Genomic DNA, 25467 nt, shown 5'->3' on the forward strand with positions numbered 1-25467 from the left:
CCCTCTCCAGCATTTATTGCTTGTAGACTTTTGGATAGCAGCCATTCTGGCTGGTGTGAAATAGTACCTCATTGTGGTTTTGATTTGCATTTCTCTGATTATGAGTGATGTTGAGCATCTTTTCATGTGTTTGTTAGCCATCTGTATGTCGTCTTTGGAGAAATGTCTGTTTAGTTCTTTGGCCCATTTTTTGATTGGGTAGTTTATTTTTCTGGAACTGAGCTGCAGGAGCTGCTTGTATATTTTGGAGATTAATCCTTTATCAGTTGCTTCATTTGCTATTATTTTTTCCCATTCTGAAGGCTGTCTTTTCACCTTGCTTATAGTTTCCTTTGCTGTGCAGAAGCTTTTAATTTTAATTAGGTCCCATTTGTTTATTTTTGCTTTTATCAATATTCTGGGAGGTGGGCCATGGAGGATCCTGCTGTGATTTATGTCAGAGAGTGTTTTGCCTATGTACTACTTTTCAAGAAGTACCATTTCCAAGTATATTCAGGAACAGTGGCTTGACATAGGCAGTGTTTGTGTAACTAAATTTCTTAACACTGAAATCCTCTTTCACTGTCTGGGCAGGTGCTTTGGGGATCTTGATTGTCTTAAACCAATTTAAGATTTTAAGAGTGTAAGCCACACTAATCCTTACTACTGTCTGCCTAGTGTTAGTTAAATGGAAGGGAATTTCAGATCTGGAAAGACAGGTATAAATGTGGAGCAGTCTTTGGGGGAAGGGATAGATTATAGATGTTTTCTATTTCCTGCTTTTTTTCATATTTATATTTTCTGTAATGACAGATTCTGCTTTTGTAATATGGATGAGAAACTTTCTTATCATTTTTTCTGAAGTTTTCAGTCTCTAAATGGACAACTAAAAGATAAAAGATTACTATTTTTTATAAATTACAGGAATTCTTATTCAGTGTTATTAAAGTTTTTCATGAATATTCTCTTAGAAGTTTCTTAATATTTTATTTTATAGATGTCCTATTGTAATATTATGAAGAGTTTAACATCTGCCTTTCAAAATATGTATGGTGTATCGCGGTAAGTTTATTATCCGTATTGCAGCTAAAATTATTAGTCATATATATTACCATATATATATATATATATATTTACTATTCTGTATTGTGGTGGGCTGTTCAATTCAGGAAATTGAATATGCTATTTAAGTGCCATAATACCTGCTTTATGTGGTCTTGGTCTTAAAGAAAACAGTTGTCCATTGGTGGAGGGAGGAGGGGACATTGATTCTAGGGCATTCTCACCACAGATACCAAAATTAGGGATGCTCAAGTCCTTTATATAAAATGGCACAATATTTGCATATAACCTACACACATCATCCCTTATACTTTGTCATTTTTAGATGACTTATAATACCTAATATAAATGCTATGCAAATAGTTGCCGGAGCATGGTAAATTCAGATTTTGCTTTTTGGAACTTTCTGGAATTAAAATACACACACACACACACATATATATTTTCAATATGAGGTTGTTTGAATCCAAAGATGTAGAACCCGTAGATACAGAGGCCCAACTCTATAATAAAATTTAAACTTGGACTTCTCTGGTAGCTCAAGGTAAAGAATCCACCTGATTCAATCCCCCATATGCCTCAGAGCCCAGGAGCTGAAATGAATGAGCCTTTGTGCTGCAGCTGCTGAAGCCCGTGCACCCTAGAGCTCATGCTCTGCAGCAAGAGAAGCCACTGCGAACCTGATACATTGCAACTGCAGAAAAGCCCTCACAGCAATTGAAGACCCAGCATAGCCAAAAAAAAAAAAAATCTGACCTTTAAAAAAATTTTTAGACTCAGAACACAGTGAACATGGTTTATATTTCTTTTGATTTTGTGGCTCCCAGGGTCCTGGTGTAGTGTTGAGCAGGATCAGAATTCTATATGATCTTTGAAATTATAATGACCTTTTTGCATTCATGTTTAATTCCCAGCAAGTATCTAGGCTTAAATTTTCCATCCTCCAGCTCTGTTACATATATATGTATATGCACAGGTCTTTGTAATTCTTACTTAAAAATGAAGTAACTCGGTAAAATAGCGCCCAGGCTTCCACTGTGTGCATTTCTGCTTAGGTTCCATCACACGACGCCAGTAGCTTGCTGCTGCAGTAAAACGCAGAGCGGTGAGAAGTACACCGACCCTTTTAAGCTTGGCTGGAGAGACTTGAAAGGTCTCTATGAGGACATCAGGAAGGTAAGAGATTTTTGACGATACTGTGCAGTTAGGTTGATTTCTTTGAATTACGAAAAAACTGTGCAGGTTTTCCCATGTGTGCCATGCCATTGTAGATCTGATTCCCAGATGCCTGGTTTTAAATGTTTCTTGAGCAGTGAGTATGGGGCAGTGTGGAAGATGCGATACAAGTCACTGCCTGGAGGCAGGTGATGGCAGGAATGGGAAACCGAAAAGAAAGAAGGTTCAGGCCACAAATGCATGTCCACATGTCTCCCCCCAGATCGGTCCGCTGCACCGGGCCTGGTATGGCTCTGAAGCCTCCAGTGCCTCCTGCCACTGTGCTCCTCTCCGGTTCTGAATATCAGTGCTGGGATGCCCCTGACAGGACTTTCTTCCATCAAGCATTCTGTTCCCCAGATTTTCAGTGGCCCCCAGCCTCATGTGGATTCCCCCATGCTGCCCAAGATGCTCATGTTCCCCTGGTCAGCTTCCTTCCCCTTTCAAGGTTCTGCATTTACCCCCTCCAGCCCCCTCCCCACTCTCCTGTCTCCACGGCACCACCACTTCCTGTCTGAGGAGCCACAGAAGCCGTGAAGGAGGAGCTCCCTGAACTCCTACCCTGGGCCCATTACAGTCCACGCCACTGCTGTAGCCTGCCGCCTCCAGCGTCGTCCCTGTGTCTGGTTAAGTCCCATGCCCTTTGCCTCCCCCTTGGGGCCCTAGGTTCTTCTCCCCCAATTCCCTGTTCTCTGTGTTTGTCTGCAGACTTGCCCGATTTATTCTCTTCTGGATCCATTTCAGATGCTCCAGCTTCTTACTGTTCATCTTTTAAAGGACCATCCCATCACCCTGTGTCCTCCTGGTTCCACTCCAGTATTCCCAGCCTTTCTCTCTCTGTTCTGACCCTTCGCCATGGCTCCACCACCGCCCTTTGCCTTCCTATCCAGCCTCTCACCTGAAACTGCCTTTGCCCCCTTCTACTAAATCCAACAGGAACTGCAGGCTTGTATCTTCCAGACTCTCTGAACATTGGACACTGTTCCCCACAGCCCTTCTGTGAAGCCCAGCCCTTGGCTTCTGCACTGTCCTTGTGTTCCTCAGGCCATCCTTCAGTCATCTCCTGGGTTCCTCTCCGTCCCCTCCAACCCACCCCCTTTGATTTTGCTGTTCCCTGGGGTTTGCTCCCCTTCTCGCTCTGTCTTCAGTTTACCTGTTTCTGTGCTAAAGACTCCCATGTAATGGCACTGGCCCAGAATGAACGTTCTCTCCTAAACTCTGCCTGCTCCCTGGGCAGCTCTATGAGTGTCCATCACTGTCTCACAGTGGCAGATCTGAAGATCCGCTTTTTCCTGCAAATTGTTTTTTCTCTTGTTTGTCCTGCTGATGCGAGATTGTCACCCAGGACCTTGGGTCGATCCTCGACTCGGCCCTGTCCTTCCCCTCCACACCCTCCTCATCTCCTCTCTCTCCCTCTTTTGATAGTTGTTTTATTTGTTTTTGGTTCTACGGGATCTTTGTTGCTGCACGAGGGTTTTTCTCTAGTTGCGGCAATCCGGGGGGCTACTCTCTGGTTGTACTGCCCAGGCTTCTCTTTGGGCGCTAGGTGCACAGGCTCCAGTGGCTGTGGTTCTCAGGCTTTGTTGCTCCGAGGCATGTGGGATCTTCCCGGACCAGGAACGAACCGGTGTCCCTTGCATTGGCAGGCAGGTTCTTATCCACTGGACCCTCAGGGAAGTCCCTGATCGGAATCTGGCCTTCAGTCCCCAGCCCTGGGTTTCTGTCACCCCGCTGCCCCCACTCCTGGCCTCAGCCTGAGCCAGAGGTGCCTCCTGTGTGCTCCGAGGCAGCAGCCCTCAGCTTCAGGACAGGAGTGCCCACCCTGCCATGCTACACTGCGGTCCTGTTTCCCTTCCGCTACCTAGACTCAGTGCTGTGTAGACGAGAGGCTGTCCCATTCACCTCTGAAACTTCCGCGTTTATTATCGTCCTTGGCACCGAGGAGGGAGTGCCGGGGCTGCTGGATCGTGTGTGCCTGAGTCCTGTGAAGGGCTGCTGGGCCCATTTGTTGCTCCTGGGACACAAGCTCTGATTCTTCTGCGAGTCCCTGACAGACACAGACAGGAAACACACGTGCCCATCCCCAAGACAGCTCTGCCTCCTCTTCAGTAAGCAAAATCCTCCTTAGCTTCTGTTCACCAGGCATAGCTTGTCTCCTCCATGAAGTGCTCAGTTTTTCTTGTCCACACTGATCTCTCCATTCTTTGAACCTTAATGCATTTAACATATGGCCATTTTTCAATTTGCCACCATATCATTCACTGACTATTTCATATTTAAAAAATTTGCTTCCCTGATGCCATCGTAAGCCCCTTGCATGGCGTGTTGTACACTTTCCCTGTGAACCTTTGGCTTGTGTGCTGAGAAACACCTGATCCAGACTCTGGCGCTGCCCTTCTCTCTGCTCATCCCGTCTGCCACCCCTGACCTTGTGCTCCCCTGGCTCCCACACTCCTCTTTGTCCTGCCACCTCCATCCTCCATGCTGCAAGCAGCCCTGTTTCTCTCCCTCTCCAGCTGTCACCAGCCATCTGGCGTTCCCCCTCCGCCGCTGTCACTCAGTGTCTTCACCAGTGGCAGGCCCACCCAGCACTCAGGCCCCTGTCGGGGGGCGGCCAGGCGCTGCTTGTGGCCCAGCCACAGGAGCCAGCTTTGTGGCCACACAGTGTTGGCACCTCTTCCTACCAAGTGTTGGATTTCCCCGTTGAAATGAATGCGCTAAAATCAAAGCTGTGTGAAAGAAATTCCACTGACGTTTGTGTAGTTACGCCACCTTGTTGACGCAGAGAAACTTTGTTTCAGGAACTCTTCATATCTACAGCAGAACTCAAGGAAATGTCTGAATACTACTTTGATGGAAAAGGAAAAGCCTTTCGACCAATTATTGTGGTGCTAATGGCCCGAGCCTGTAACATTCATCATAATAACTCCCGGTGAGTTACTTTCTCTCCTCTGTTTTCTATTTGGCAAACCTTCCTTCTCAAGGTTACCAATACTTTCTTGTTTAACTAGTACCTTGTGTCTGCGAACTCGCTTTGTGGTGAGTAATTTCCAGCTTTGTGTTCCCAGGGTTGCCCTGGAGTCTAGTCTGGGCATCTTCTTTTTCCGCGTTTTTTAATATCCACGGGAGAACAACTTCAGCAGCAAATAAACATTTTAGAAAGAATTTTCAAAGCTACATTGAGTTTTCTCATGAAGAAGTAAAGAATGCCAGCGTGTATGCCTACTTGTAACTGTTGTACACACTGGGCCGTTATTCCAAAGGTTGATGGTTATAAAGTCACGAATTAGGCCCAGATTCTGGCCACCACACCCCCTGCAGGACCTGATTTCCTGTGGCCTTCAGAAACATGCCAAAGAAAATTTTTCTTAAGGCATTTTAACTTTTGGTCTTCAACTTCTGTGTTGCAAGTATATGTAAAATTTTCAACTTTTAAAACAACTACCATGTTTTAACATTAAAGGAAGCCTTGACACGACAGAGGACTTACCCACTGCCATTATTCTTAAAACTCTTTGCCATGTTGCTGGAGTGTCTTCACTGTCTTTATTTTCACATCAGGCAGTCTACTGATGGACACTCCAGTGGACCGTAATGTACTGGCACATTTTCCTGGTGTTGAATGTTTGCATTCTCCTCCCTTTTATCTGTAGATAGCTCAAGAAAAGATGTAGACCTTAGAGAGGGCCTCAGGTTAGCCGTGCTGGGAAGGACTGAAGGCAGGAGAAGAGGATGACGGATGATGAGTGGTTGGATGTTATCACCCAGAGTTTGCCCACGTTCAATGGACATGAACTTGGGCAAACTTTGGGAGATGGTGAGGGACAGGGAGGCCTGGCATGATACAGGCCATAGCGTCACGAAGAGTCTAACAAGACTTGGCACCTGAACAACAACAGCAAAGCTTTGCCAGCACCAAATTTAACGATGTTTGTAAGAGTGGGCGTCAGGTGTTGCTTCTTGGCACATGATCAGCCGCTTGTGCCCTGTGGCTGGGCCTCTCCAGCTCCAGGACGTGACTCTGTGCTCAGGGGTGCCTCCCATTTGCTCTGAGACTTTCTAAGTGCTCACTGGAAAGTCTGAACAAGCAGCGGGATCTCTGGGGCTGGCTGTTTTCCCATCATCAGGACCACTTCACCTAGAAGGCAGAGCAGCAGAAATAATCCTTCTGAACCAAACTTGAAATACCCCTCATGAGGTCTGGAACTGGATTCCTCAGGCTTGCCTCTGCTGACTTTTGGGGCCAGGTAGTCCTTTGCTATGGGGACTATTCTGGGTCTTGTAGGGCTTTTGGCAGCTATACCTGGCCTCCATCCAGTAGGTGCCAGTGGTACCCCTTCCCTAGTCGATGACAACCAAAAAATGTCTCCAGACGTTGCCGGGTGTCCCCTGAGGAGCAAAATCATCCCTGGTTGAGAACCTCTGGTCTGGACATAGTGTTTATATCTTTAATTCCTCAGATTAATGCCTGATACAGCTCATCATCCTCAGAGATGACATGGGAAGGAAAACATTTTGTGTTGCTTGCTTTAAATCCTGTCCGTTGTTATCCCCATTGTCCGAGCCTTCAGTTTATGATGTTAAAACTGTAGAAATTGTTGGTTTGCAGGAATAAATGGGAGACTATGATACAGGAAAGGCATTGCTAGTTTAAAAAGTAAGTTCCATTCTGCCTTCCCGGGGGATGTCCTGGCTACAGCTTCATTCTCCCCACGGTGGGAGCAGGACTGACTGAAGGCTCAGCACAGGGCTGTGTCCAGCATTGAGATGTGAGCTGTGACCGGTGTGCACTCTGGTGGCACAGCAGCCTAGCACGATCACTGTCTGCGCCCCAACTTCTTTGGAATACTCACTTCCTAAGGACCCTTGTGGATCAGGCACTTAATGGACCGGGTGTCTTCCCACTTAAAGCAGGAGCGGGTTGGGAGCAGGGGGAGAACTTCTGGAGAGCAGGGGCCATCTGTGGTTTTGCTGTAAGAGGTTTATGAGAACAGTGTGAGCAAAGGTGGCTGAAGATCCCAGGCGGGGCCCCACAGGACTGTTTGCAGCGGGGGCCCCAGAACCCGTTCACCTCTTCACCTCCCTCCTCGTCAGTGTCGGCAGGATTGCTTCATCATCTGACAGTCGAAGTTGAGTGGCTTCTCTAAGGCTCGTCAGACATCTTCATCCTGCTTCTGTGTATTAAATAAGTTAAGGGTAATCCTGGAGGGGACTTCAGAAAACAGAACAGAAACCTTAAGAAATAGGAGGGGGAAACTACCTTCTCTTGCTTTATTTTTTTCCTTTAAGCTTTTTCACTTGTCCATTATATGTTCCCTGCTAGATTATTGGGAATTCTTAACCTAAGGTCCATGGAAGTTGCGGGGCGGGGGGGTGGTCTGTGAGCCCCTTGAAATCGTATGCAAAATTGTACCTTTGCATTTTTCTAGGGAAAGGTTTCAGTTCAGTTGCTCAGTCATGTCCAACTCTTTGCGACCCCATGGACTGCAGCACGTCAGGCCTCCGTGTCCATCACCAACTCCCAGAGCCTGCTCAAACGCATGTCCATCGAGTCGGTGATGCCATCCAACCATCTCATCCTCTGTCATCCCCTTTTCCTGCCTTCAGTCTTTCCCAGCATCGTGGTCTTTTCCAAGGAGTCAGTTCTTCACATCAGGTGGCCAAAGTATTGGAGCTTCAGCTTCAGCGTCAGTCCTTCCAAAGAATATTCAGAACTGATTTCCTTTAGGATAGACTGGTTTGATCTCCTTGCAGTCCAAGGGACTCTCAAGAGTCTTCTCCAACACCACAGTTCAAAAGCATCAATTCTTTGGTGCTCAGCTTTCTTTATGGTCCAACTCTCATGTCCATATATGACTACTGGAAAAACCATAGCTTTGACTAGACAGACATTTGTCGGCAAAGTAATGTCTCTACTTTTTAATGTGCTGTCTAGGTTGGCCACAGCTTTTCTTCCAAGGAGCAAGCATCTTTTAATTTCATAGCTACAGTCACCATCTGCAGTGATTTTGGAGCCCAAGAAAATAAAGTCTGTCACTGTTTCCACATCTATTGCCATGAAGTGATAGGATCAGATGCCATGATATTCGTTTTTTGGATGTTAAGTTTCAAGCCAGCTTTTTCACTCTCCTCTTTCACTTTCATCAAGAGGCTCTTTAGTTCTTCACTTTCTGCCATAAGGATGGTGTCATCTGCATATCTGAGGTTATTGATATTTCTGCCTCCAATCTTGATTCCAGCTTGTGCTTCACCCCAGCATTTCGCGTGATGTACTCTGTACATAAGTTAAACAGGGTGACGTACTCCTTGACGTACTCCTTTCCCATTTTGAACCCAGTCTGTTCCAAGTCGGGTTCTAACTGTTGCTTCTTGACCTGCATACAGATATCTCGGCAGGTCAGGTGGTCTGGTATTCCCATCTCTTGAAGAATTTTCCACCATTTGTTGTGATCCACACAGTCAAAGGCTTTGGCGTAGTCAATAAAGCAGAAGTAGATGTTTTTCTGGAACTCTTTTGCTTTTCTGTGATCCAACAGGTGTTGGCAATTTGATCTCTGGTTCCTCTGCCTTTTCTAAATATAAACCTTTTCTAAGGGAAAGGTATACATGGCTTTTATTGTCAAAGGGTGATATGGCCCCAGAAGCTTAAGACTTAATCTTTAGTTTTCTTCTGTGTATCCTGGTAACCACAGCACCTGGCCAGGTAAAATAGAATGCGCATAGCAGATAATGAGACTTGAGAGTCCAGAACACAGAGTTGTGGTGGATTCTGAGCCATGTGCCCAGTTCAGTTCAGTTCAGTCGCTCAGTCGTGTCCGACTCTCCGCGACCCCATGAATCACAGAACGCCAGGCCTCCTTGTCCATCACCAACTCCCGGAGTACACTCAAACTCATGTGCCCAGAGCCCGCCTTAAATGAAGGAACTTCTGCCCATGCTGCTGGACCAGTGTTGCTGGTAGAAAGCCTTTGCTTCTCAGGCTCCTCGAGGGCTGTCCCGGCTGCTGAGAGTCCGCTCAGCTGAGCCCGTCCACATCCAGGGACTGGTAGATGAAGGGCCATTCTAGCACCGGGACACACGTGAAATGGCAGCAGCTTCGGACAGGCCTGCCTCATGGAAACCCCTCCCCCACCTCACGTGTTCATCCCAGGGATCCTGAGTAGACATCCTGTGCTCTGAACCTGAGAGTCTGCTTCCTGGAGCACCGCGCCCTCCAAAGGGTTCAGCAAAACCCAGCTGGCTACCTGTGAGTCAGAGCTCACTTGATCAGAGAATCCAGTTGAAAAACGAGCTCTGTAAGAAATAAGATTTCTGTGAAATGCTCTGCTTACCGACCATAGCACGATTAGTGTCTCTTCTCCAACGAGCCAAACCTGTCCTGTTTAGAGACCTCCTTAAAGGTACCAGTTCGTACCATTGGTGTTGACATCACCTGTTTCTCGTGGAAATCTTCCAGCCCTGGAGAGTGGATATCTGTGCCAGTGACTGAGATAATAGGCCTACTCCAGTTACACTGGGCACGGATCTGTTGATCTTGACTGTGCAGGCAGTCAGGTGCCACTGACTCCTGCTAGTGCATTTTGCAAAGCCGGACATTTGATTAGCTAGAACAGATCATGTGATGCTTTTGTTTTTTTAATAATGCAGTCTTCACATTAGTTTACAGGTCAAGCTTCCAAATGTGAAAAAGGTCTTAAATTCAGTGGAAGTAACTGTTGTGATTCTCATGACAGCAAAGGAAATTACAAAAGCTTGCTGTAGGAAAGCCGTAACAAAATAATCATAACAGCACCAGCTCACGCGAATGATTCCTAGGGTCAGGCCGCTGAAGACTCTAGACCCACTCCTGGTCTAGCATGTGTGTGTTTTGAATCATTGAGCTAGGTACTGCCGCGGCTGTTTGTGGGTTAGGAAATCTGGTGTCCCAGGAAATGTTTTTGTCTTTAAGCCAGGAGGTGGCACTTTTGATGTGTCCATACGCATTATTAACATGGATTTACGAGTAAAGTCTGTAACAGAGGACGCCTGCTGAGGTAGAGAAGGCTTTAATAACCAGAGGGTTGTCCATTTCATGGGTGAGGTCAAGCTGCAACCTGAAGGAACATCACTGAGATCAGGACGACTGTAGGGCTCGCTCTTCTGGCTCCTGGCCCCCGGGGGAGGCTGAGCCCATCACTGAAGGAATCACCTTCTGCACTTTCATCAGCTGGGTCCAGTTTGCAAAACCCAAGTACTGCATCATTCGATGTCACCGTGGGTCCTGTGGAGAAAGCCATCGTGGTAAGCTGCAGGTCTGAGCTATCACCACGGGGATCACTCTCCACATGTCTAAGGATTCTAAATGCAGTGCTTCAGAGGCAAGAGAACAACCAATAGCATGAGCCCTGCATCATTTACAAGGCAGCTTTGCAGGCATCTGTATTTATCTGGAGATAGATCTGAAATCTTCAAGAGCTGCTGCTCTTGGATGTCAGTTCTTTTCTCCCAATATTAAAACTGTTAATGGATTCATGACTGTAGGGTTAAGCTTAAAACTGCCATTCCCTTCAAAGAAAGACAGTCTTCACACTAGTCTGGTTCGCTTGTTTGAGTTTTCAGAGGTGAGTGGCCAGTGACCAAGGACAGTGACCTGCAAAGCGAGTCAGAGCTCTTAGGCATCTCTGCTGTCCCTGAGATGGAGGGCACCTCTGATGTTCATGCCAGCAGTGTCCCCAGTGTGCCAGTGAAGAGTGCAGCGAAAGAGCAGATTACAGGGGCCAGAGACCAAGGCCAGGAAACAGAAAACGGGTAGAAGACGAGATGCGGTGAGTGAGAGATGGTGAGGAACCCCTTCCATGGCCCTCTCACCCCGAGTTCAACCTGAACCCTGAATGCCGCTGCAGATGGGGAGGCACTTCAAGGTTGTATCAATAATGTGGAAAAACAAGCTCTTAGACAGAAGCGGTAAAATCAGGTAATTTTAGGAATGAGATCACTGAAAAGGAAACATTTGAGCATCAACAGAAGAGGCTGGCGAAAGCAAGAAACTGTGTTAAGCTGAGAAATGGCTCCACAAAAGGTATCCTCGTCCTAAGCCTTAGGACCTATAAAGTGTTGCATTTTGAGGCAAGAAAATGGTCTTTGCAGGTGTGCTTTCAGCTAAGGATTGTGAAATGGAGGCATCATCCTGGGTTTTCTGGTGGGCCCTAAATGCAGTCACCGGTACCCCTAAAGAGGGGGGGCAGAGGAGATCCTCACACAGGAGAAGGGCATGTGAAGATAAAACGGAGGGGCATGAAGGGGGCGCCTTCCAGCTTGTGGCTACAAGCAAAGGTCACCAGCAGCCAGCAGAACTGGGAGGAGTGAGGAGAGGACCTGCCCTTGAGGCCCTGCAGGGAGCCCAGCCTTGCCAACACCGTGGTTTCACCAGGGGAACTGTTTCTGGACTTGTGGTCTCAGGAACGGTGGGAGAATTTGTCCGTTTAAACCAGCACGCTTGTGGTGACCCGTCACAGAGCCACAGGAAACTAGTGCAGACGCTGTTGTTCGCATCGTGTCACGTCCATGCGGGCCGTGTGCCTGGCGGGCTTCTCCCTCCCTCTGCAGGTGCCTGCGACACCAGGCCCGGCAGGAGGGCAGGAGGCTTTCCACGGCGTCGGTCGCTGAGGGGCCCAAACTTGTAGCAGTTCGCCCCCCGGCTCAGAGGCAGATAAGACAGAATCTGAAGTGCGTCTGTGCGGATATATTGTTCATGTACCGAAACCTTGGCTATATATACTTTCATCAGGTGACATTTCACACCCTGAAGAATTTGAGAGACAGAGACGTCGTTTGCCTTTTAGGTCGAGAATTTCTCCAGTACCAAACTGACAGTGTCCATTCCTATCCTTTAAAACTCGAGTGTCAGAGGAGAGGTCCCCCGCCTGTGACCGCGCCCTCAGGGCAGGGGACACTGCCTGCCCTCAGGCTGCGAAGAGACTTGGAGAGAAGTTGGCTCACGACCTTGCTTGAACTGAGCCGCCGAGTTCAGCTCACCTTTCAGGCTGGAGAGACTTCTCGTGCCTGCAGCTGAGAAGCTCGGCCACAGGGGGGCAGCAGAGACCACGCTTCTGTCAAACTCCTTAGGAGCCGCTTCCTTTCCGGGCTTGCGTGAGGCAGGTGAATGCCCCCCACTCACAGATCAGCATTTCCCTGACTTTGTGCGTCAGACTCAGGGGGCCTGCCACTTCAGAATCCCAGTTCCTGAGCCCCATCATGAGAGATCCCAGTTGCTGTGTCTGAGGAACTTTCAGTCTGCGTTTTCAAGAAAATTGGTTTTTAATGAGGTGGGCAAGAGATGAGATGTAAGGAAGAGTAAGCCAGTGGTAACAAGCAAAGTGAAACGCTTCTCTTTAGAACTGTCAGAAGAGAGAAACGGAACATAGTGTAATATTTAGAAGCAGAGCCTCCTGTAACCCACCTGGGAACTCTCTGGTCTTCATACAGCCCCTGTAGTTTTAGGAATAGATGTGCCTCTGTCCCTGTTAAAGTGAAAACCGCATTTACTATTTAAATTTATCTGCCTCCTTCATTTGTTGCAAGTCAGGGTAATCCGTTGACAAGGTTTGATTTTCTTTTTGGAGACAATGTTCTCACTCTCGGGGTTTGCTTGTCATTTAAAGATTTGGCGTTATATATCAGCATGAATAGGAGGAAAAAGTGTTTTACTTCAGTCATGTCAGCTTGGTGAAGGGTATGCGGCGAGGTCATTATATTATTCCATCTATTCCATCTGTCCTTCTAATTCTTCATTCTAATAACGTTTTGAATCTGATGAGCGGGATACCCCCGATGGTGGTGAGGGGCTGGCTGAGCCATCGCTCACTCTTGCAGGTGTGAAGTGCAGGGGACAAGAACCTCTGCTTTCTGAGGTTCGGGGCCTCCCTTTCTTCTGCTGTCTCGCCTGGCTGGTTTTTCCTAGCACCTCTCCCAGGAGCTGGGAAAGTGTGGCCGCTCTTTCATAGCAGGAAGTAGAAACAGTGCCCATTTTTTTGAAGGTATGATTCGGTTCAGTACTTGGAAGATTTCATCTTCACACAGTGTGAGTTGTTTCCAGAATCTGTAAATTTGGCTTCCAGACCGTTATGCTGTGCTTGGGTATGCAGTGGCAGCATTTTCCAGATAGAATCTCACACATGTGAAAGCCTATGTGTGCAGGAAAAAGTATATCAGATAAAATGAGGAAGTGTCGAAAATGTGATGCTTATCCTATGTAGGGGCTGTGTCATGATGCCAAAGAATGTTCTAAGCAAGAATCCTGGTTTCATCAATTTAGGCATACAAAATGGCATTTTTACATACATGAAGAGTCTGTGAAATTTCAAAATATTTCAAGAAGTCTTTGTTTTTTAATATCTTAAAATTACAAAAAAAAAAAAAAAACCCACCCCAGTGTCTCACTGAGCACTGCCACTTTACTGCAGTTTCTCAGCAGGGCCCTTGCCTGCTGCTGTGATAATGGAAGTGGTGCCCAACCTAGAAATGCCAGAGAAAGGCTAGATGACATCTTCCCAGTTGTTTGAAGGTGAGTCTGCTATTAACCAATAGCAAGTATATATTTCATCAGACTGAAATTCATTGAGAAAATATTCTAAAAAAAAAATAGTCTATTTAAAAAATGACTATAAAAGTCTACATCTTTTCTTGTGCTTTCAACTCAAAAAAAGAGAGGATCCAGTAAATGTACCTGGGAAATATTTAAGGTCCAAGCTTCTTCCTGTAGGGTCTGTGAGTGTCTCACTGAGAGATTTGGAGCAAGCTCCTGGAAGCCCTCTGAAGCTCCATTTTCTCACTCACTAAAGTGGTCTTACCAGATCATTTGTCCCTCCCTACTACGAAGGAGGCTGTGATCCAGAAGTATTTAGAACAGTTATAATTGTGACATTAATAAATAATAAGCAGCACTTTAGTTTATTTCCAAGCTAAAAGCAGTTGGAACGTTCTGAGGTTTAGTTCTAAAAATCTTAGGTAAGAGTTGCTGGCAAAGCACTATATTTTAAAATTATATTTAAAGCAAAATGGGAAGATAGTCTTCAGGCTGATTTAGTAATTAAATTCTAGCATCTGTACTGTAGCTGCACATCATTTTTCATGGCTTTCTGCTAGAACTGAAGCATTAGAAGGAGCACTGGCTTTTGCAGATGTTCAGGTTAGATTTTTAAAGAAAACATCACATTTCAGGATCCCATTCCCTTTTCTCCTGAGAGAACGTGATATTTGAAAAGTAAGCTAGAGGAATAAGTGAAACATTTGGTTAGCACGTGTTTGATCCAGGCTTCTGTTTTTAGGTTCAGAAAATTCAGTTGGTTATATTCCCAGTTTGATTTTCTCAAAATTCGTTTTTTTTTTTAATTTCCCTAGAAGATTGATGGTGATAATAATCATGATTAAAAAGAAATTGAAGTCCCCTTTTCGCTGTAGAACTCATAGCCATGTATCTTCTTGGAGTGCTTTTCCTGTATTTTGTGTTAAATATGGGAAATGAACGTTTAAATTTCTAATGCACAGGTTAAACATGAATTGGAACTCATACTCCAGTATGAATGAATTATCAATTCATACTGATAACCAATGTCAGTAGCCAAGTGAAAATATGAATTCCAGCTATCTTGGTTATGGAGGTCTTCCTACTAAACATGTGGTGGTGGTGATTTAGTCACTAAGTCATGTCTGACTCTAGCAACTGCATGGAATGTAGCCTGCCAGGCTCCTCCGTCCATGGGATTCTCCAGGCAAGAATACTGGAGTGGGTTACCATTTCCTTCTCCATACTAAACGTGTAAGACGGTATTAAAAGGTTTGAACAGTGATTGGTGGTTCTTTAACACATGATTCTCTAGATTGCTTTTCACCTATCTTCCCCATCAACTCCTGAAATTTAGTTGTAATCTAATTGTAACCTTGATCAACTGACCAAGACCACTGTTACAAGACATAAAGGTGATGTTATCAGTCCAATACCCAGACTTATAAGCTGTTTATCCTTCTTTTGTTGTTCATTATACAAATTCTACTTCTTAGTGTGGTGTCCCGAAAGCATAATCTTGATTCACAGTATCTCCTGCGTTTTTAAATGTTCTCCAAATTATAGAATTGGCTGTGTAGGGAAGCTGAAGTTTTTATACAGTTTCTCTTAGAGAAATAAAATTCTTTATCCTAGATCCAATGTCACTTTTCACAAGATGACTGCTGAGAAGGTTATAGGCGGCATCTCTGTTAAAAAGCCTTGCTTTCTGTTAACTAGAAATGTGCAAGCAAGCCAGCGTGCCATTGCCTTAATTGCAGAAATGATCCACACTGCCAGTCTGGTCCATGACGATGTCATTGATGATGCAAGTTCCCGGAGAGGAAAACACACCGTTAATAAGATATGGGGTGAAAAGAAGGTATGTGCAGCTTTTTGGGTTTTTTCATCTTTCATATTAAATGACACACTCTTTGGATTGCATTTATTTTTCAGATTTTTCTCAAATGATGAAAATGTGTTTGATCAAATGTGGTCTTCTAGCTTTCAAAATATTTTCTTGTATATAGTTTTCATCTATATACAGATGTTGATTGTAGATAATACCATAGAAAAATAAACTTACTATTTCTGTTTAATCAAAGTTTTACATAGAATTTGGTTAAGCAAAGCATATTTGTAGTTACTCTTGAGAGTCCCTTGGACTGCAAGGAGATCCAACCAGTCCATTCTAGAAGAGATCAATCCTGGTTGTTCACTGGAAGGACTGATGCTGAAACTGAAACTCCAATACTTTGGTCACCTCATGCGACGAGTTGACTCACTGGAAAAGACTCTGATGCTGGGAGGGGTTGGGGGCGGGAGGAGACGGGGACGACAGAGAATGAGATGGATGGATGGATGGCATCACCGACTCTGTGGACTTGAGTTTGAGTGAACTCCGGGAGTTGGTGATGGACAGACAGGGAGGCCTGGCGTGCTGTGATTCATGGGGTCGCAAAGAGTCGGACACGACTGAGCGACTGAACTGAACTGAACTGAAAACGTGTCTCTTACGAGGAATCACACCTTTTACTCGGGCTCAGGTTACTCAAGATTCACCTGAATTACTTCACCACCACATGTGAGAGTGTCAGGGCAAGTAAATAAAACTAAAAAAAGAAAAAGTATAAATACACAAGCGCACGCACACACACACGCACACATTCCCTCTCCATTCCTTCCCGTCCCTCACATGTCTGTAGTACCTGGTTCCCACCTGTTTGCCAGTCGTATTCAAAGAAGAAATAATGCCTTAATTACTATGTTTACATGCTGGTTTTGCTTTAGTATACACAATTCTGTTGTATAATCAAGTCCTGTGGTTTCAATTGTACGCCTCTTATCGCCAATTTTAGATGAAAAGGTTTTGTGTCCTGTGACATGTCCTGCAGTTTGCTGTGTCCATTTTCAGGGCCTGCTCTGAAGCCGTTAATACTTGAGTGCTTAGGCAGAGGAGGCTGAAGTGAACAAGTTGACATTTTCTCCTGACTGGTCCCCTCTCGTGAGTGCCTCTGCTGTTTGGGGCCTCCTGAGTGCCAGTGAAAGATCGTGTTTCTACCCTCACTGCCTCTTTCAGCTGCGAGGCTGGTCTGCCCTGCCCGGGGCCACCTGCTAGTCTCCTCCCCTTCCCTGCCCCTCAGACAGACTGCTGTGTTACCAGTAAAGATCATTCACACAGTACCTCCTCCATGAGCCCGGGGTTCCCTACCTGTGTCTCTAGCCCTGCTTTCCTTTCACCCCTCATTCCAGCCATCCCCAGTCTGGCAGCTTCTCTTCCCTTTTGGCCTCGGGGATCCCCAGGGCCGAGAGAGGAAAGAGGTGGAAGCTCGGAGATCCTGAGCCTTCAGCTGCTTATGCTGTAGGGTGGAGGCGGGTGTGTATGTGCCTGTAAGTCATGATGTGACTTTATCAGTGTGTATTTACAGTTATGTCAGGATACCTCATACTGTGTATTTTGTATAAAATGATGTTTAGTTGGTAGACAAACTAAACATCACTAATTTTTAAATGCCGGAGAACTAATAGACAATAAAAACTTGGAACTTCTCTGGTGGTCCAGCAGTTCAGACTCCATGTTTCCACTGCAGGGGGCATGGGTTCAATCCCAAATTGAGGAACTTAGGTCCCACATGCTGTGTGGAATAAAGACTGAAAATGAGGTTATGTTGCATATTCTAGGGATTAAAATTTCCATGAACTCTATCATTTATAACTACTCTTTAACACTTACGCGTATATTTAAGTATGCAAATTAGTATACTTGATTATAGCATATAATTCAATTATGATTCATAATTAGTTGCAAATACAGTGCAGATGTTTAACTCATCATCTAAAGAAGGTTGAAAAAATATTGATGCGTGTTCGGTGAAAAAAGTATTTTGTTCTGGACTGAGAGGCCGTGTAATAGTATACTAAGAGCTTTGAACTTGGAGCCAAGTTTCCTTGGTTTAGTTTTCATTGAGCAAAGCATGCATGGAGCCATGGTGTGTGCCACGTACTAGCTGGGTGATTCACAGTCTGTGCCCTTAGGGTTTGGCAAATAGGAAAAAAGTGGGAAGACAGCAGTACCCAGGGGCACTGTGCTCACAGGTCAGACAGAGGGGTCTCCGTGGACCTCCTACAGGTACCGCCTGAGCTAACCCTGCACACCAGTCGCCAGGTGAAGGGGAGGGGCTTTTTGAGCAGTAGAAACAGTAAGTGCAGAGGTGCAGCCACATGGTGTGAGGGGAGAACAAATGGTTCAGAACTAAATGAAGGCAGTGGGATGCATTTTGCTGTGGCCAAGGATGATGCCAGGGGGTCAGGCACTTCTCTTCTCAAGGCGTTCATTTCTTCAGCTCTCAGCTGGAGAGACAGACTGGGTAATCTCTGAGAGCCCAGAGATTCCAAACAGGGTCCCAAATGTGTAAAATAATCCTGCCGAGGAAGAGGAAAACAGAGACCCAGGATGAAGCCTCCCTCCCTCCCTCCCATTCTGGACTTCTCTCCTAAGAAACTTCATTCTTGGCTCCAGTGCTCGGATACTTTTCTCTGAAGGTTTTTCTTCTTTTCTAGGCTGTCCTTGCTGGCGACTTAATTCTTTCTGCAGCATCAATAGCTCTGGCACGAATTGGAAATACAACTGTTATATCTATTTTAACCCAAGTGATTGAAGATTTGGTGCGTGGTAGGTTAATTCTGACTTTTCTTCTTTATTCATTCTTAGTATTTTACCAGCCCTCGCCCCCAAAAAAAACAAAAAACCAAAACCCTCACCTGACTACTTTCCTTCTTTGTAGGTGAATTTCTTCAGCTCGGGTCAAAAGAAAATGAAACTGAAAGATTTGCACACTATCTTGAAAAGACGTTCAAGAAGACTGCAAGTCTGATCGCCAACAGTTGTAAAGCAGTATGTACGTTCTGTTTCTTTTCAAGTTAAAAAAAATAAGCCTCCTAGCTCTTTCTTGGGAGCTAATTCTCACAGAAAAAGTTGCACTGGAGAATCTTAAAATAGTGACCAAAATCCCAAGAGTAATTGAGAAAAGAACTGCATCCCCAGACAGCAGAGAACTTCTGCTATGGTTTTCATTTTTGCTGTTTAGGCATCAACTTTTCATCTTTCCTCCTAGGAGTCGAATCAAGACAAGCTTTCTAATATATTCCCCACTCTAATTTCCAAATGGGTGCAACATTTTGAACAACTAATCATAAATGGTCTCTATAAATGGTTACCACAAACTGTTTTGTACATTTTACATGTAAAAAGTTATACAGGTGCTGTGCTGTGTTCTTAAATATTGACCTGGGCGAAAATATCCAACTAATAGATTGTACCCGTGTTCTGTGTCCTCTTCTATGAGTAATAAACCCCTCCCAGTTATATGGAATAAAAGAAAGCCCTTCTACTTCCGAGAGTAAGCTGAGCCTGAATCATAACTTTTCTGTACCCATTGCTTTCTCGATGGCCTTCCCTCCACTCTTCACATAATTTCCTTTTTTAAAAATCAATATTGTCTTTAATCATTCAGTGCTAGCCCATGAATGAGAGACAGTTCTCTGCCTAGAATTATTCATCTGACCGTATTTCAGCCTGGTAGATACACAGGATGAAAACTGGACCAAGCAAGAGCCCCTGTGATTAAAGAAACGAGAAAGGGAGACTCCTAAGGCACAAGTGTCAGCTGCTGTCATGATACACTTTTAGCATAATCACAGCTGAAGAGAGCTTTTTCTCAGGCCTCTTAGGTGAAAAAGCCCCTTGCCAGTAATGTCTCTATTTGGAAAAGTGTCAAGAAATGTGTAATTGTAATTGAGCCAAAAAAGAATCAAGACAACATTTCTTCCTAAAAAGACCCAATTGAAACCCAAAGGAATGTGAATTATGTAGAACATGATGGCCACAATCTCAGCCATTTTTGTCTTTTTATTGAAAGAGCATTTTTTTCTTAATTTCCCAGAAATTGTGAGTGTGGTTTTCTAAAAAAAGAGAGACAAAAATAGGATAGGCCCGAGAATGCTAAATTAAAAAAAATATATATTTAAAATGGTGGCCTTCAATCTTAATTAATCTTAAGAACATTGATGTTTCATTGCTTATCATACCCTTGATGGCCAATGTCTCCATGAGGCTGGGGACCCAGCCTCACTAGTGTAACAGGGAAACTAGGTGACAGGGAAACCTTCACAGACCTGAGGCTGCAGAGAGAAGCACAGCCGTTAGTGGGGCAGCTGGATCTGAAACACTGCGGGTCATTGTCCACAGAGTGGACATTCCACAGGGTTGCGGTGCTTGCTGCCCCGGAGCCAGAACGGGAGCCCGTGCACTCAGCGAGCCACATCATTGTGGCTGTCCTCTGCTTAGGAAGCCAAAGACGGGGTCGCACGTGTATTCGTTCACAAAGAGGACCTCGTCCCCCACAGGTAGGCAAGTACAAGTGGACCTGCATATTAACAGGGCTCGACCCTCATTAAGAATGAAATGTCTCAGGCTGTCCACTAGGAGGCAGGCTGACATCAGCCCTGAACTGCCCACTTTTCTTGTGATTTATTCCTGAGCTCTAGAGCTGTTAGACTAATAAAGCAGAATGCTAGTGTGACCTCCCTGAATAAAAGTTTCTATATATAAGTGCCTATGGGGAGAGATGTTCCAGAGGTGTTATATATTCAAAACTGCTATTTTTATGTGATTTTGGTATTTAAAACGCAGACACGTGGGCTCTGAAAGAACACATTCAACGCAAATTAGAGACACCAAAAAGAAGGGGTAAGAATTTAAACATCAGAATCATTGGAGAAAAACTAGTGGAATTCAGGATGTCATGGGAATTTGAAGGAAACCCCACAGCTTACAATTCATTGTCCATGAAAAATGGTATTAAATCTAAAAGAGGGCTGTTCAGGATTGTTTGGGGACACTGATTGATGTTAAAATAGAAGTAATCTTAAAAGGTGATTGGCTCTTTGTTTCTGTCCATAGTCAGGCAAAATACATTGTGTAGTTTACCAGTGAACACTGTGCCTTGCTCCCCAGAAAACCTCATGGGAGTGAGACCAGAGGGATCTGGTGGCCCATCCAGTGTTTTTCAGTCAGACAGTAGCTGAGCGGAGATTTGAACCCGGAACTGGGTATGATAACCCTGCAGATTCATGTATTCATTCATTTTCTCGTTTGTTTTTTTTTCCTGAATTTCTGTTCTCTCGAGTGCTGCACGTGGCCTGGAATCAGTGGACTTTTCCTAGTGCCTTACTGTCAAAGCTGTGGAGGGCCACCCCAGAACCCTGGTTTGTGGGTCACAGCTGTAGAATGCCTATTTTTTTATTATGATATTCTTTTCTAATCTACACATAGTCCTTATTCAAATTTTACTAGTTCTCATAATATTGTTAGAACAAATGGGAATGTTGTTTTCTGGCCCAGGATCTAGTCTAGGATCTCATGTTGCATTTAGTTGTCGAGAGTCTTTTTTTTTTTTAATTTGGAATATGGTTGTATTTCAGGCATATAGGAAAGTGATTCAGTGATATATATATATGATTATTTCCACTGTAGGTTATTATAAGGTATTGAATATAACTCTTTGTGCTATATAGTAAATCTTTGCTGTTTATCTGTTTTACTTATAGTAGTTTCTGTCTGTTAATCCCATATTCCTAATTTATCCCTGCAGCCTATGGTAAACATAAGTTTGTTTGCCATGACTCTGTTTCTGGTTTGTATTCAATGATTCATTCTTACTAGTTTTTAGATTTCACATATAAGTGATATCATATAATATTTGTCTTTCTCTGACTTACTTAGTATTCTGAAGTTCCATCCATAATGCTGCAAATAGCAGTATTTTATTCCTTTTTGTGACTGATATTCCTCTGTGTGTGTGTACACACACACACATCTTCTTAAACCCGTTTTCTATTGCTGGGCACTTGGGTTGCTTCTGTGTCTTCGCTTTGTGAGACTGCTGCCATGCACGCTGGGGTGTGTGTGTCGCAGACGTGGCGCTAGGCTGTGGTGTGGCGTGGGCTGTGCTGGGGGCCTGGGCAGTGTGGCTGCGGTTCTGGGGCTGTGGCCTGGGACCCTGGGCTGCCTCTGTGGCCAGCCTCTCCCAGGACCTGTTGGCCCAGATCCAGCTCCAAGCAGGGGTGTGGGGTGGGCAAACCAGAGCCTGTTGGCTGGGGAGTGAACCGCTGTGTGCTCCTCCTGGGGGCTGTCTGCCCAAGCCCCATGGTTAACATGGTTGCCTGTTTTCCCACAGCCACGCTAACCAAATGTAGCCTTCGACTTGCATGTTTGACAGTCTAATAGATGAGAAATGGCATTACAGTGGAGTTCTAAGTTACATCTCTCTTTCCTCAGTGAAGTAGAACTCCTTTTAAGAGGCTGAAGGGCTCTTTTCAGTTCTTTAATTTTTGTGAATTGTATATTCATATCTTTTACCCATTTTCTTGATGGGTGGTTTGTCTTTTTTCCTTCTCAGTTTTAAAGAGTTCTTTATATATGAAGAATATTAGCCCTTTATCTGTGATTTTATGTTGAAAAAGTTTTCCCAGTGTTTCCCATTAGTTTCTGATCTGTTTTGGTATTTTTTAATATAATGGTGGAGCTCCAATAATCTCAATTATTTTTAATAAATAAGACCACAGTACGTATATTAATTCTCATAGTGATGTAAACACACCCTTTAAAGACAGAGATGCTCGATAGATGTCACAGGCTGTGCCCTTGTCGATGTGACCTTTCTGATGGTTCTGAGGAAAGGTGTGGAAGAGTCTCCTGAGAGGTGTGGTCTTTGCCCCCCACCGACTCGTGCGCCTCGAGGCCTGGCTGTGGACCTGCTTCAGACAGAACAGTTAGGCGAGCTCCGCTTTCTTTTGCCTTCTCCCCTCGCCCTCCTCCAGGACTCAGATGGGGGCGCCTCTCTGAGGCAGAGAGGGAAGCATGCACTTCCGTGCCTCCTTTCTGGTCTGTGTCCTGTCGCTTCTGAGTTTGCTGGTTCAGACAGTCCTCACGGGGCAGGGGCAGCAGGGCTCTGCCGTGGGCAGCGCTGCTCTTCACGTTGTGGAGGGGAAGCTGAGCAGCAGTGTCCCTTCACTGCCTGGCTTTGGGGGGGCGGCGAGGCAGACTCGGGGCCCTCTGCTTCCCGAGCGCCATGACTGGCCTCTCTGAGCCTCAACTCTGAGGCCCATTACAGGCAGCGGAGCCGCGTGACAGGGCCCAGTCTCTGAGGCAGGCCGCCAGGGTTTGGTGCTGATGTCGCCGTCTCACCGTGTCTCACCGTGTGGCCGGGTCCCCGCTGTCAGCGCCGGGCCGCCTCGGTGAGCGGCAGCGTGAGAGATCTCAGGGTAGCGCCCCGCACACAGTGCTCAGTGGTGGTGGGCTTTTCCCCCCGTCAGCCACAGAGGAGGTGTTCATAGGCTGTTGTGAGATCTGACGTGATGCACAGTGCTCTTCGTACGTACTCCAGACATTTTAGTCCATTGAGTGTAGAAACAGAACGGCGTTTTAAAAAATCTTCGACTTCTCAGGAAGGAAGTTTGTATTTCTGTGCTGCTTTGTGCATAGGAAATAACATCAGCCTCTACAGAACTGCTTTACGAGTTATTTCTGTCTAGAAAGGGGATGTCTTTGTTTTCTGGGCTCAGCATGTCCCAGGCTGCCCGAGCCTGGCTGCGCACTCATCCTCTCAGCCAGGTTGATGCATTTCTTGACTTCTTACAAAATTTCTGCACTGTCTCCCCCAGTGGTCTTGTGGATCCCTCGGTACAGCCCACCATGTGGCGGTGCCTGCCGGTGGTAAGGTCTTTGCTGTGGAGAGCAGTTGAGTTTATCATTCATCAGTTAAGCGGCCGCCTGGCCTCTTACCACGTGTGCGTTTTATCGAGGCCATGTGACCAAACATGACATAGGCACGGGCTTCACTCAGCCCCTGAAAGCCTGCTCAGAGCTGAGCAGCTTATGTGTTCTGGCTGCAGCGGCAGACAGGGACATTCCCTGGGCTCCTGCTGGCACAGCAGTGGAGGAGGAGGGCTGATCACAGTCTCGGCAGAGGCTCGGGGTTACAGCTAGACGCCTGCAGCCTGCGGAGAGCACGGGTAGCGTCACGTGTCCTCCTTCCAGCCTCTGCTGTAGGCGCTTGTGAGCCTTGGTTTTATAGACAAGGAAACTGAAGCACAGACAGACAGGATCACGAAGGTCACGTGGTAACTGAGGGGCAGAAGCGCAGCCCCCCCAGGCTTACTGTGGCGCCCACCTGCCTGTGCCCAGCAGGGTCCCCCATGTCCCCAGAGGCCGACAAAGGTGAGGGCTGAGGTCAGACAGGAGGCCCAGAAGAGCTCTGTCTGGCTCTCAGGGCTGGTGCAGGCCCTCTCTCCCCTAGAGGAGTGTTCTCCCCCACCCCGTTCTCTGAAGCGTGGCCGGGCCTGCTTTGCATGCTTAGCAGAGCACTGGGAAAAGTGCTGAGTAACCAGTGCCAGCCAGGTTTTTTGAGTTTTACGGAAGACTTAGAAGTCCTATTCCCTCACTGAACAGGGGGAAAAGCTTTTATACAGTTACCTGACTTCTTGTGAGAGAAACATGGAAACAGTAGGACTGGGGACTGTCCTTAGGTAATAGAAGAACCATACCTGTGTCTGAAGCATGAGGCTTGAGGCTGCTACAGCTTTTCAGGATCAAGTGAGATCACCCAAAATGATTATAAGGACTACAGATGGGGAAATGAAGTATGGCCACATCCTATGTATGATTAGATCAGATCTCTACTCTGAAAATAAGGGTAAGTCAGGAGAAAAATAAAAATAATGCCAACAGTTGGGCCAGGTTTGCCAGGCGCTAGAAGATAGCATTTCAGATAATGTAGTCTGTTTGGTCTGCACGTCAGAAAGGCTGACTAGCAGAACTGGTCTTTTTTTTCTCTTTTGAAAGTCTCTCAGTCGTGTCCGACTCTTTGTGACCCCATGACTGTCCATGGAATTCTCCAGGCCAGAATAATGGAGTGGGTATCCTTTCCCTTCTCCAGGGGATCTTCCCAACCCAGGGATTGAACCCAGGTCTCCTGCATTGCAGAACTGGTCTAGTCCTATCTCATTTTTCCCTAAGCAGTGGCAAAGATGGCCTGTCTAGTGAAAGGAGGCGGGAAAGGCGAGTTTTCTTGAAATTTAAGAAAACAGTCCGAGACTGAAGTCCTTTATTCCATAGGTCAGACACACAGGTACTGTGTCTGATTGGTCTCCTGAGAGCAGTCTCTCCTGGTTGCACACCCAGCCTCATGGCCCCTTTTCTAAGGAGGAGGAGGTGTGAATCCCCGTGGGGCCGCCACCCTGCCTCTGCCCTCTAGCAGCTTACCTTGGGATCCTGTTTCAGGTCTCTGTCCTGGGATGCCCTGACCCAGCTGTGCATGAGATTGCCTATCAGTACGGGAAGAACGTGGGCATCGCTTTTCAGGTTGGTCTGCTGCTCTGGAGGGGTGCATTCCAGTGGGCAGGGCGGTGGGGACACTAGTGTGGCAGGGCTGTGACAGCTGTTTCTCCCTCTCCAGCTGATAGATGACATCCTGGACTTCACCTCGTGTTCTGACCAGATGGGCAAGCCGACCTCGGCCGACCTGAAGCTCGGGTTAGCCACTGGCCCTGTCTTATTTGCTTGTCAGCAGGTAGGTTTTATGCACTTCCCTGGGACGCACTTCCGGGAGGCTCTGTGGGACCGGTACCTG

At 46.0% G+C, this 25467-nt stretch overlaps 1 protein-coding gene across 2 annotated transcripts in view; it reads left to right on the forward strand.

Moving 5' to 3' along the window:
* The window catches only part of PDSS1 (decaprenyl diphosphate synthase subunit 1), a 40465-nt gene that overhangs the window by 5938 nt on the left and 9060 nt on the right, over positions 1–25467 (forward strand). The window contains exons 2-9 of one of the 2 annotated variants that reach the window (XM_088844158.1): positions 977–1041; positions 2097–2217; positions 5058–5188; positions 15434–15659; positions 18338–18449; positions 18562–18671; positions 25119–25199; positions 25294–25407. In XM_088844158.1, coding sequence (XP_088700284.1) covers positions 977–1041; positions 2097–2217; positions 5058–5188; positions 15434–15659; positions 18338–18449; positions 18562–18671; positions 25119–25199; positions 25294–25407 — 960 coding nt within the window. The remainder of the gene's footprint in view (positions 1–976; positions 1042–2096; positions 2218–5057; positions 5189–15433; positions 15660–18337; positions 18450–18561; positions 18672–25118; positions 25200–25293; positions 25408–25467) is intronic. The other variant, XM_088844159.1, reaches the window with a different exon arrangement.

Source organism: Moschus berezovskii, chromosome 15 (assembly GCF_049115385.1).
Source record: "Moschus berezovskii isolate FMDL1 chromosome 15, NW_MosBer_1.0, whole genome shotgun sequence".
In the NCBI taxonomy this organism is placed as follows: Eukaryota; Metazoa; Chordata; class Mammalia; order Artiodactyla; family Moschidae; genus Moschus; species Moschus berezovskii.